The sequence below is a fragment of the Anas platyrhynchos genome, chromosome 2, assembly GCF_047663525.1.
Source record: "Anas platyrhynchos isolate ZD024472 breed Pekin duck chromosome 2, IASCAAS_PekinDuck_T2T, whole genome shotgun sequence".
NCBI classification, from domain to species: domain Eukaryota; kingdom Metazoa; phylum Chordata; class Aves; order Anseriformes; family Anatidae; genus Anas; species Anas platyrhynchos.
Genome location: NC_092588.1, coordinates 137,299,413 through 137,311,845, shown reverse-complemented (window position 1 = coordinate 137,311,845; position 12,433 = coordinate 137,299,413). Strand labels below are relative to the sequence as shown.

Here is a 12,433-nt window from a genome sequence, read left to right as displayed (position 1 = left end):
TGCAGTCACAGAAATATATTTTTTTCTTTTAAAGGATGATATTTAAAAAAAATAATTAGGAAGCAATATATTTTTCATTCTTTGATATTTAGTTATAAGGCTTTGTGTCAGGAATTTTTTAGTGTTTTGTTAAACTAAAACATGAGAAGTGATTTCTTGAAAGGCTTAAAATAAATTAAAAAAAAAATGCTTGAAGTCATAATCAAGTAAGTACAATGTATTTTGTTAACTGATTTGTTGACCAAGAGGCTTTTACTAGCTGCCTTTCTTTTTGGGTGGCAAGTGGCTGAGATTTAGTTTGGACTTTATTCTGTTTGTCCTTAAGGTTTAGTTATGCAGCCACTTAACATACTTTTTTCCTTATTTTGATATCCAAATTATGAACCAGATAACGCCTGGAAAATATTTTTATTTGCTTCCTTTTTCTTTCCTTCACATTTCTTCATTTTAAATGTCCTGTGTTCAGAGCTTTTACATTTTGTTTTGCTTTGCTTCCCATTCTCCTTGGATCAGATTTTTATCTTGCATTCTTCTCATTCTGTAATTGCCTTAGACTCTGAAGCTACATTGTTTTTTCCTTTTCTTTTTTTTTTCCAAACCAACATGGTTTTCTGTCCTTCACATTAAGTGAAGTAAGAGTCAAAATCCATACTTACTGTTTTTTTTTTTTTTTAAAGTTAGACCCATGACATTCTAGTGGAGTTTATATGCTAGTTTTGCCAAGTAGTTTTCTATAGAGATCTATCTTATGTTGGATGTAACTGTTTTACAGTTGATTTTCTGCTTCTACTGAATGCAAAGGAAACATGTTAAAATAGCAACAGATTATTGACAAGACTACTGTTCTGGTGCAGTTTTCCAGATCTGTTCTGATTTTAGTTTTGGTTGGTTTTGTTTTGTTTGTTTTTTCCCCCTGCCTGCTACTCCTTTAGAAATGTCCTTTTAGAAGGGATTCAGCTATGGACAGATAGTTTGTCTTTATGTAGCTGCTGTGGAAAAATCCTTACTATCCATTGAATAACAAACTCCATTTGAGGGATTATTTACTAAAGGCAAATTTGATAATCTGTCTAAAACAAAACAACCCCCCCCTGTTTTTTCTAGGAGTTCTTTCAGTTCATCTGCCAGAAAAAAAGTTGAAGAACAGAATTAAAAGCTCTCTCTCTCTCTCTCTTTTTTTTTTTTTTTTTTAATGATTTGATTGCTAGTCAGGTTCATTTGTTTTATTTTCTGTATTTTTTTTTTTTTGCCTTCAGTCAGGACTTGATATCCAGGAAAGTTGGTTGGAATTTGCCCGTTATCCTCCTCCAGAGGAATTGGGCTTGGTTATTTGTCCAAGGAGAGGAGATGTCCATCCTGCACTGCTGTAGTATGTTAATGAGCACATGCAAATTGTACTGTAGTGTGTTTCTATCCATTCTGGATGATGTCTGTATTCTGAAATAAAATCTCCATTGTAATTAGATTAGAAATCAAGAGTCAAGCTGCAGCTGTAAAGGTCAAGGAGATGAAAAACTGTATAAAATTGATGACAGTAATTTTGTTGCTGGAGGATGTTTCAAGACCTCTAGGGGATATGAAAGGAGGACTAAAAAGGTTGCTGAAGAAGCATCAAGGGAATCTCTTCTGTGGCACAACTCAGTATCATTGCTGTTAACACGAAGATCTGTTGGCCAGTCAGAAACAGTAAGAAAACTGGTGTGGTAGGACATGCCTGCTTTTTTTTCACTGCAGCGGCTGCCATTAGAAAGTCTGCTGGGAGCTCTGGCATCAAATTTGGGGAATACTGTGCCTGTGCACAGGGCACACACCTGAGAGAGGTGATATGTTACAGCATCAAAATCCACTGGTAAGTAACTCATTTTCATACCTGCTGATCTAATTTCTCAAAGTCCAATGATAAACCAGTCCAGACACCTCACTGTCTTGCTAAACTACTGACAGTTTGAGAGTTCCCTTTTGTTTTAGAGTTGCTCTTGCAGATTTCAGTTATATCCATGTATGCTATCAATTTGAGTTTGCATTCCATATTTCCTGTCCTAAATAATGGTTTTAAAGCTTGTTCTTTCTTATTCAAATGTTTTTATTTTTATTTTTAAGCTTTTATTTTCACTTTTACTTTTCACTACTCAGGTAGTTCTTGAACTGGAGCATTCATCTGATATAATTCCCTTTCTTAGGGAATTAGTCTGTTTGGTTTATTTCCTGTCTCCATCTGCTGGTAGGAGGGCAAATTGCCAACTGGACTGGCATTTTCTGGATTTGGAGAAATTAAACTTGCAGGTAAGAAATTACTGGTTTTTCGTAGGTATAACTGGAAATGGAACTAACTTTTTTTATTAAACAACAAAATCTATGTAAATGCGTCTTGAGAGACAATGTCTTCCAATGACATAAACCCAGGGCTAATTAGAAACAGTATCTAGCTGAAGTGAGACCAGAGAAATAGTTGTCAAGATGAGGCTTTTCTGTATTAGCTTTATTTGAACTTGAGATTATTATTATTTTTTTTAATTTATTTTTAAATTCCCAGAGGTAAATATCATTACAGGATAATAAGTAAGTAAAGATAATCATCTTTTTATATCATTTGCATTTTGTACACAGGAACCCTGTGTGTGGACTGTATCCTGTTCCCAACTCTCCCCTATAAATGAACAAAATGAATCAGGTCACATTTTAAGTTACAGAAGTTTTAGATGTGTTAATTCAGAGGAACAATTTTGTATCTTTCTGAGAGGGAGCTGAGCTGCCAAAAGCAATGCTAGTGCAAGTACAACTATGGTATTAGCTCATGAATTAAATTTTAAAGGTTACTTTAAAAGAAAAAAAAAAATTGTTTTTGTGATCCTTTTTTGGAATAGCTCCTGAACGATTGTACCAGAACAACTGAAAGGGCAACAGACTGTAGATCAGTAATTTGTTTATTGCATTTTGTTATTGTGCATGTACTGTACATAATGGTATTCTGCTTGTCCTTAATAAATCATCTCAAAAATGTAAGTCATGAAATAACCATCCTTCTCCACTAGTGTTCACTTGCTCTGTCTTTGTAAGGTACTCTCCAGAATACTTGCTTGCTGATTTCCTCAACTTTGATTATATTGAGGTCTATAATAAGATTTTACTGCTCTCACTTTTCCTTACTCCTTAAATACACAATTTAAGCACTGCAAGTCAAATGCATGTGGAGATGGTTCTGTGAGCAGCTGCACAAACCTGATGTTAATATTCCGGCTGTTCCTGTTACTCACTGGATGAAAGCAAGTTTATTGGATGAAGGACTAGGTTTTTTACTTACCATCTTTCAGTACAAAAATAGCAGCTCAGTAATTGCTTCCAAAAAATTAGAAATGTCTTCTCTCTGCCTGCCATTTTTTAAAATGTTTTTCAGAACTTTAAACACAATATGAAGGTATTTCATAAAAATATTTGTTGTGATAAAAACTGCTTAGGGCAAAAACATTGAGAGCAGGAGAAAAATAATTATTTTGTATCTTTAGGTCCCAAAAGACAGCTTCTGCTACTTCTTTGCCAACATGATTGTAAAGGGATGGAAATGATTGCAGGTAGATATCACACTCAATGTGGGAAATAAGTTTGGAAGCATTCAGCCAAGATTTTTTTTTCATTTCTAGTTTAGATGATGTATCATAAATAAGTTTAAGCCCTCTCCTTTGTTTTGAGTCTATCTTTACACATTCTCTCTACTCTGCGTAAAACTTTCTGCATTCTACAGTCTCACCAGGATGCCCTGCCCTGTTAAGCCATGTCTCACACGCTGCCTTTCCTCCATTCAAATGGAGTTATGCTGCTTTTACCCCTGTATTAAACGGCTTAGTTTATCTTATCCAGGCCTTATCTGGTGTCATCCTGAAATCATCACAGCTATAAAACCACTATGAATAGAATAATATTTTGTCAAATTATATATAAAATTAAAGCTGTATATTTTGATCTTTAATATTATTCTTTAATTTGGATGGTTTAGGGATTTTGTTCCGTTTAAGTGATGCTTAAAAGTTATGACAAGTCTGTGCTTGGAGTCTTGCTTGCTTGGTCTACAGCTGCTTTTCAGCGGGTACTTCTTGCCAGTGTTTCATTCTTCAGAGCTGAGGTGGTAGAATAAAATCTGTTCATACAAAGGCCTTTCCAATTTAGTATGTTTTACTGCAGGCCTGCTTTCATCATTTTATGCAGAAGATTACATATATCACTTTGCCACAGATTTGAGATATTTTCCAATCGAGACCCAGAGAGTTCCTGTGTGTGTGTGTAAATTACAAAAAATGCTAAATTTGCATTTTATTCTTGAATGTTTTGTGAAATTTAGAAATGTCACCAATATCCCTCTTTGCCTTTTGTACCTGTCCACCAATTCTTTGTTTCTTATTTTTGTTTTGAGTCTTTTTTTTTTTTTTCTCAGAAATTTTATATAGATAACTTATTTTGCTATACTGGCAGATATGTAAGTTTCAATAGTAATATTCTTCTTTTGGTTATACAGTCTGACATTAAGCATGTGGAGAAATGCTCTAATCTTCATTGCACTCATTATGATTATTAAGAAAAGTCCTACTTGAGCTGCTAAAGTATTGCAACCTAAAGCTGATCAGCACTAGTTACAATGCTGGCATTCTGGTGAATAGAGTTGTACTGTAGAAATTAATTCTGCCTTGGATAAAATAAATCATTGCCTTTTGAGGCTTCTTCCAGAATGCCTCTTTGGACCAATCATCAGAGTAGGGGAGCACTCAATAATATAGAGGATCATTTTTCACATTGAGTGTTTGGACATTCACATGCTTGTTTTCACTAAAATGTGATCATATTTCCTTCCTTTTTAGCTTGTGTGGTAAACCTTTTGTCTCCATTTCTTCCCCTTTTTGAAAGTTTGTGGCAGTATCACTACTGCTTTATGATGACTGGGAGTTTGAGAATGGTGTAATCTGTGCAATTTCATATTTTGACTCTGAAAATAAGTCTGGTTATTGTATGTGAATTGATACTGCCTTTGTTTATCATGAAAGAATAGCTGTTTGCAAACTGTGCCATTCACAAATGCTTGCTGCAGTTAGATCTTGTGATGCTTTAAGAATGACTGCAAGAGGACAGACAGCTAAATAACTTGCAAAGCTGAAAGAATAGGTAGGAACTACTAGCGAACTACTAGCACATGCTATGAGTATTTTCTCAAATTTCCCATTATCTGTATTGCTATTTCATAAAAGCTGAATACTGTGTTTGGATTGATTTTATATATTCAAAGATATTTTTACGTATAATAGGAGAAGAGTTACTTCTGTATCCTATGTGGTGCCTGTTTCCCTTCCTGAGCATGGTGGAGAATTTTAAGTTGTAAACTCCCAGTACTGTCTTCAAATGTTATTGCTCTAAAATCCTTGGAAGAGTTTAGTTAGGTGTTGCTTCAGAACTTTTTTCCATGCAGCAAGGATGAAATTTCAGGTTACTGTAGCATGAGGATTTGTGGAGCAAGCCTTGATACAGAAACTCATGTAAAATACCAAAATTCTACTGTTAGCACCTTGTCTGCAGATGTGTAGTTTTTTATCCTCCTCACTCACTGTATTTATTTCTTAGTAACTTAGCATAGCTGCTGAGTTGTGTGGTGATAATATACAGGAGTTGCCCAGATGGGAATTTACATATACGTGTATGAGTTTTCATTTAGTTACTGTGTGCATTGTTGCTAATATACACTGGGTGTCCTGTTAGGAAACCTCACTGAAAGCACGCAAGCCCTCCTGGGTCAGGAGGTCGTGCAGCCCAGCTATCGAACCTCATAATGACTTGCCAGGTCAGTGATTCAGCTTCCTCAGGCCAGCAAGCCTTTTAACAGACCTGTTTAATGTTCAAGGTACCCCCGGGGATTAGGGAAACACCACAGGGAAGTGAGTAACACAAAAGATATTTGCAATTATGGAGAGCTTCAAGCTATGAAAGTGTTTCCTTGTATACACACCTCAGAGAACAGAAACGTGAAGGAGATCCCAGGGTAGAATAGCTGATGCACAAAAATCTTGCACAAAAGCTGGGGGAATTCACAGAACCATAGAATGGTTTGGGTTGGAAGGGACCTTAAAGATCATCCAGTTTCAAACCCTATGGCAGCATAGGCAGGGATGCTGCCCACTTGATCAGACTGCCCAGGGCCTTGTCCAACCTGGTCTTGAACACCTCCAGGAATGGATGAGGCATCCACAATTTCATGTTGAGATGGAATTCTTCTTGAGAAAAGTTTCCTGAAAATAGTTTTGTTCACTCTGGTGCTTCAATGCTTTCTCTTGCAAAACTGCCATGTAACTGTCTCCTCTCTCAAACTCAGTTACTAGAAATGGCTTACTGAACTCACTACTGTCTTACCTTGCTTTGTGGGGAATTTTGTCTTTTTGGGTGGGATTATGTGTCCTTGTTGAGGTTCTTGTCTAAACAGTTCGGGTATCGTGAGAATTAAAAACTGCATTGTAAAAATAGACCTCCTGAAAATAATACTTGTTAATTCATATGAACATGTGTCTGCCATCAATAGTTCTTCAATTCACTGTGCAGTTTGGTGTTTCAGATAACAGCATGGCATTTGGCTTTGAACTCCAGAGTACATTCAGTATGGAGATACTGCAACATTAGCTATTTGCTTCAGGCCACAGGTTTTAAAACTAGCAAAGCAGCATGTACTGTTGCCTAGTTTTCATAGATTTTAGAATTTATGTGTAAATTAGAAATAAAAATAATATTGCTTAAGTTAAACAACAGCACAAGAGTAGGCTGGAGGTTGCCTTTTACTACTGGAAAAAGGCTAATGTCGTCTTGGAACCTGAATAACCATGTACTCTCCTAGTTTCTATATTGTTTTTGGTAGATGATTTCTGATGTTAGCATATTAGCTTCCTTGTTTCTAGAACTTTAGAAAACTGATCTGCTTCATAAGGCTAAGAAGCAAAACTGATTTGAATTGTAAGGTACCTCCATTAACGTGTTTTCAGTAATGGAGAAATATACTTTACTAAAAACTGTAAGGTGATAAAACACAGAATAACTTCATGTCTTGTTTTGCCTGGAAGCATGTAATGGAATTAACACGTCTGGGTTTTAGTTCATTCCCCCAAAACGCTTATTTCAGGGTGAGGAGGAGGCAGGTTGCACTTCAAAGCCCACAGAATTGGGTGGAAAAAGGGAATTATGTTCCAATAGTTGGTCTGTTAATTACCATTATGCAGACAGAAAGCATCTTTAAAATGATGCTGGTTTTTTAATGCTTTTGCAGGAAGAATGTTATTTTACCTTTTCCTGTTCCTAAGTTGCTTCCCCAGGAAAAGTGAACTGCTTATGATGGTTTATGAAAATTGCAGTCTGTCAGTCACTCGAAGTAGAGTATTGACTTGGATGGGACTACTTGTTCTGTTTTTCTTTTTGTACCTTAAAGAATTGTTTTTAATAGACTGAGATTTACTGTTTTTTATATTCACAGGACTGTGCTAAAGAATAATGACTTGAGATCAAGACAAGAATTAACTACTCACCTCACCAATCAGTGGCCTTCCCCAGGAGCTCTGGATGTCAATGCTGTTGCCTTGGACACTCTACTCTATAGAAAGCACAATCAACAATGGGATGAGTAAGTTGAATATTTAGATTCACCTTTAAAAGAACAGAAAAACTCAATTATGTATTTCCCATAGCATACTCTTAAATGTATTCTATTTGAAATACCTGTTGGAAAAATTCTGTGTTTCTCACTTAACATGAAAATTTCCTTCCTTTGGATTAGGGGGAAAAAAGTTTTCACAAAAAAACAACAACAACAACATCTTTTGGGAAACAAAAAATAGAGACTGATTAAGTGAAGAAAGATTAATAATTTTTTTCATTAGTTATTTCTCTAAAAAAATCATTTCATGGAAAATATTACTAGTGGGATCTTTAAATGTGTTATTATTTAAACTTATTACTTGTTTTACAGAAAAAGTTTTCAAAGTCTGGACCAACTTTCGGCAGATGTTAGTCTTTCTCAAACCTCTCTGGATCCAGGCCACTCACAAGATGGAAAGCAGGATGGAATAAACTTGTTAAATGAAGGTACAGAGCTATGCCAGTGGGTTCATTTTCTTTTATTCTTCATGGTTCTGATCTTCAAACCCCATGAGGTGAATTTTCAGTCTGGGAAAGAGATTGAAGTGCATCTTTTCTCTGGCGTTACATGCTTTTTTTTTCTGTTTCTCTAAGTACTATATTTCAATTAAGTCTGCATTTCTTCAAGAGTCCCTCTCATTCCTAAACAGGACTTTGCGGTGTGTTCAAGGCTAGGCTAAGCCTGTCTTCCTTATGTGATGGATACATCACATAACCTGAGAAAGGCATCTTCCTGCTATAACTAAATCAAACCTTAATCCCACTCCTGTTTTTTAAAAGAAAATTTAAAGGCACTAGATTTGCAACTACCACTGTCATTCTTACATCTTGCTTTCAACATTAATTTGTGGTAATCTGTGGAGATGCAGCCTGATAATGCATATGGTTTTGAAAACAAAACCAAAAAACATGATATGGGCTGTGCTAGAACATAAATGTAATATACCGCCCCCTTCAAAATCTGTATGCTTATCAAAGTTTAACTGCTCCATCTTGTGGGCAACTGTGAAAAGCAGAAAAATTCGGGAAGACTTCTGAAATAGTAGTATTTTGAGTACAGAACAGAAAATAGCATAAGCATTTTTCTTTATCTTATCAAATAGTTACCTTTTTAAGCTGCTTGCTTTTAAACTCAAGTTTAAGATGATTTATTTTATTCTGCAGATGAGACAGGAAGGTGAAATAGGGAGATATTGATAATCAATTTATTTATTTTGTGCCAGCTCAGCTAATAAATTACAACTTAAATGGCTATTCTGAGAAGGAAGGAATTGTCTGGTACACACATACCTTTTAAGCATGTTTCTTGTTAACTGTTAAGTGTGTTTGGATGACAGGGTAGATGCTTGCACTGCCACTGTTACACTGCAGGGCGTTTTCCAGTGTCAGGAGTGTAATTCACATCAAATTACTAAGAACAAAAACATTTTGTTTTGTGAAAAAATACATTGTAATTCCAGATAATTCTACGCTTTTCCAGGGATTCAAAATTAGATCTCTGGTACTGATACTGTATTAGTAATATCATTTTCATTTATAATGTACTCAATTAAAGCCAGTTTTTGAATTAGTAATTTCTATTCACCATGTAGACTGACCAGCCCAGCCTGTAATGCAAATCTCTGTTCTGCATGGAATAGGGAAGGTATAAATAATATCTCTTCCTTAACTGCATTTGTGATGAATGCATGTGCTGAAGCAGGAACATGTAACAGTTTAGATGAAATTATTATTTTTCTTTTCCTATTCCCTTTTTGTTTGTGGTCAGATCATCTTGTGCTGTAATGATTAGATTAATCTGTGTTTTCCTTAACAGGGAAGGAGGACACTCCATCGTTGCTTGGCCTTTGTGGCTCTCTTACTTCAGTAGCAAGCTACAAATCTCTAACAAGTCTGAAATCAAGTGAATATCTTGCGAGTCCCACAACAGAGATGACGAGTCCAGGCTTAACACCATCTTGAGATGCACACGAACAGGAAGAGCTTTGTGTTATATGCATTTGGTTTATGTTCTATAATACAACTTGCAATGAGACTGCTAGTTCTAAGTTAAAAATAAGCTGCTTTATTTATTTTTTTTTCACAGTTACCAATTTAATTCACAAATTCTCTTTTCATTCTTTTTTTCCTGCCAGAGGACTTTTTCAGATTTTCTGTTTTAGTCTTGAATTATTTAAAACTCTCAGTCAGGTACAGGGCATATACTCTGACACTTTTGGCTGATTTTTAAAATGAAGCAGTTGGAAATCAGTCCCCTACTTAACTGCCATGACCTTTGTTTCTCCTTGCAGTGGTTAACAGCCTGGCCCTACTATAGCCATAGTGCTTCTCTGCAGTGCTTTAAATATTAACTCTTGCAGAAAACACAGGGAATCCTTAATGCCAGTCTTTGTAGGCAAATATTTTACTTAAAAATCCATCTTTTCATCTGTGTATGTTGCATAGGACCTCAAATAGCGTATTTAACCTGTCAAGAGCTCTTCTCAAGTTGATTCAATGTTAGATTTTGCATTCTTATTAGCATCATGGCACTTACAAGATGTCTGAATCGCACTGAAGAATCACACTGAAACACTCTTAGTAATTCTTAAAGTTGCATGAGAATAACAAATACAAGTTGATCATCTAAATCAATCATACTTAGTAATTTGTAAATATTGAGGAAACTTGCTAAATTTCAAGCTTTTGAGTGACCTGGCTTACAAATAATACTCTATGAGGAATTTTTTGGCTTACTGGCCTTGCTAGAAAGAGAGGGACTAAGGATGGTGGGGTTAGCACCTTGGGAAATTTGGATCACACATTTATCGGCAAGATCCCAAGGAGACTGAAAAAGGGGAAACAAAGACAATGTAATGGTATTCTCATGTTAAAGGTTTTTCTCATTCCTGTAGTAGTGCAATAGGTATTTTCCTTGATTAGGTAATACAGCAAATCTTATTTAAGTCCGTTTTCTCAAATGATTTGCCATTTATTTAAATTACAGATACAAAAAGCTTGCAACATTTTTTAAGTGAAAGTAACTTTCCAGATTACCCGACGGTTTTGAAGTTTGCAAATTAATTTTTGAATTGCAAACTATATTCTTAATTCTTTGTAAGATATAATGGATCCTTTATCTAAGAATTTTGCTAATCAAGGTAGTGCTTCTCAATATGATTAGTAACTTTTTAAAAGAAACTTAAGTGCATGTAAGTATGTTGTATTTATAAGTGCTAGGGAAAATGCTTTTTTTGTGCCAAAGAAGTTTCATAAATTGTTTACATGAGTAGCTGCAATACAAAACAGATTTTTAATTGCTTACTCTCGGATGTTTACAGTATGTCACTACACTCTGTATGGTTTTAGTTGATTTGCCTCTTGTAATGGTACCTTGGCACTACTACAACAGTCTGGTCTTCTTAGAATGGGCTTGAAAGAGAGAATTCATTTTTACTGTTACCAAAACTGCAGGAAACATACAGCCTCTGTAAGTGTGGGGCTTCATTTCTCTGGAACTCAAGGCACTGTTGGATTTAACTGCATGAGGTTCAAGATGCTTCGTCTCATCTGTAGTCTACAGTGCTGGAGGTTACTGCATCCATGATGGGTAAGCGAATGCAGAGGCCATTTTAATGGAAAAGTTTAAAGCAACTTAGAAAATTCCACAGGCCTTGACTTTCAAGCCCTCGTGAACCCACTCAGTTAATTTCTCTGTAATAAACTTTAAGTCCTTTCATACACTGTCAGAACGTACATTACTTCATGTAACTGTTCTTTGATTATTGCATTAAGTACATGTTCTCTCATGGCAGTTGAGTAACATTATTAAGTACTAATTTGTAAGTTAGAGTTGCATTTTTACTACAAGTACAATGAGGGAATGTGGATTCCAGAAGTTAACATACTACATCAAGGTGTAGTGATTTAATCAGTCTTGTTTGCTGTTAAACACTTCTCCCACTTCATCAGTATTTTGGAGGGGGCTATTATCATGATCTTTAGTCATGTTAGCTGATGGCTCTTTTCTTGGAGCTACTGGTGTGAAATTCATGTGTCATTTAACTGGTCTTTTATGTAGTCTGACACCACTGTGAGTTTCTGGGTGTCGCTTTGTGCATGGGAAATCAGTTGTGTGTGTCTTTCTCAGTTCTAAACATGAATCATTTTTCAGAAAAAAAAAAAAAAAAAGAAAAAATAAGAAAAAATGCCAAAACTGTATGTTTTGTTGCCCTGACGTTCCATAAATGTTGCATGTAAATTAAACATTTTGTATCATCGCTAATTACTAGTTTTTGTCTCTGTTTTAATCAAACAAAATAAGACCATTGGCAAACTACAGTACTAGTGGGCTTGCAGCAAATTCTTTCTGGAAAACAGGGAGACTTTGTTGCTGTGTGGTCCAAAATCTGCTGTTACTGCTTTCTTTCTCTTCTACTAGAAACTCAAAAGAAGGCCTAAAAGTACTTTGGAAATCACAATGGGGTAACAGTGTCAAACTCTCCTAGGGCAGTACCTCTTTTCTGCATCGTATGCTGTAAACTTTGTACATAATATCTTTACTACTAAAGCATTTTTCAGCGTGTGCTGAATTTTCATGAAGGCCAAACACCCACTGGGATACTTTATTCATAACCGAGTAAGACTGACACCTATTTATTCAGTAAAGCACATAGAAATATGCAAAAAATAAATAAAATAAATATCAAGCACTTATACTGAAAGTGCATTGAAGAAAGGAGGGGGGGCATTGAGGAGGCAAGAAGTTCTGATTCCATCAGTGCCTACTCACAAGGGAGAGGCT

General features: G+C 35.6%; 1 protein-coding gene across 1 annotated transcript in view; it reads left to right on the top strand.

The window, feature by feature from the left end:
* The window catches only part of RUNDC3B (RUN domain containing 3B), a 51,423-nt gene extending 39,307 nt beyond the window's left edge, over nucleotides 1–12,116 (top strand). The window contains exons 9-11 of the mRNA XM_027450725.3: nucleotides 7,490–7,636; nucleotides 7,982–8,097; nucleotides 9,467–12,116. Of these exons, the coding sequence (XP_027306526.1) occupies nucleotides 7,490–7,636; nucleotides 7,982–8,097; nucleotides 9,467–9,612 (409 nt within the window). The 3' untranslated portion in view covers nucleotides 9,613–12,116. The remainder of the gene's footprint in view (nucleotides 1–7,489; nucleotides 7,637–7,981; nucleotides 8,098–9,466) is intronic.
* Nucleotides 12,117–12,433: the final 317 nt, after the last annotated feature.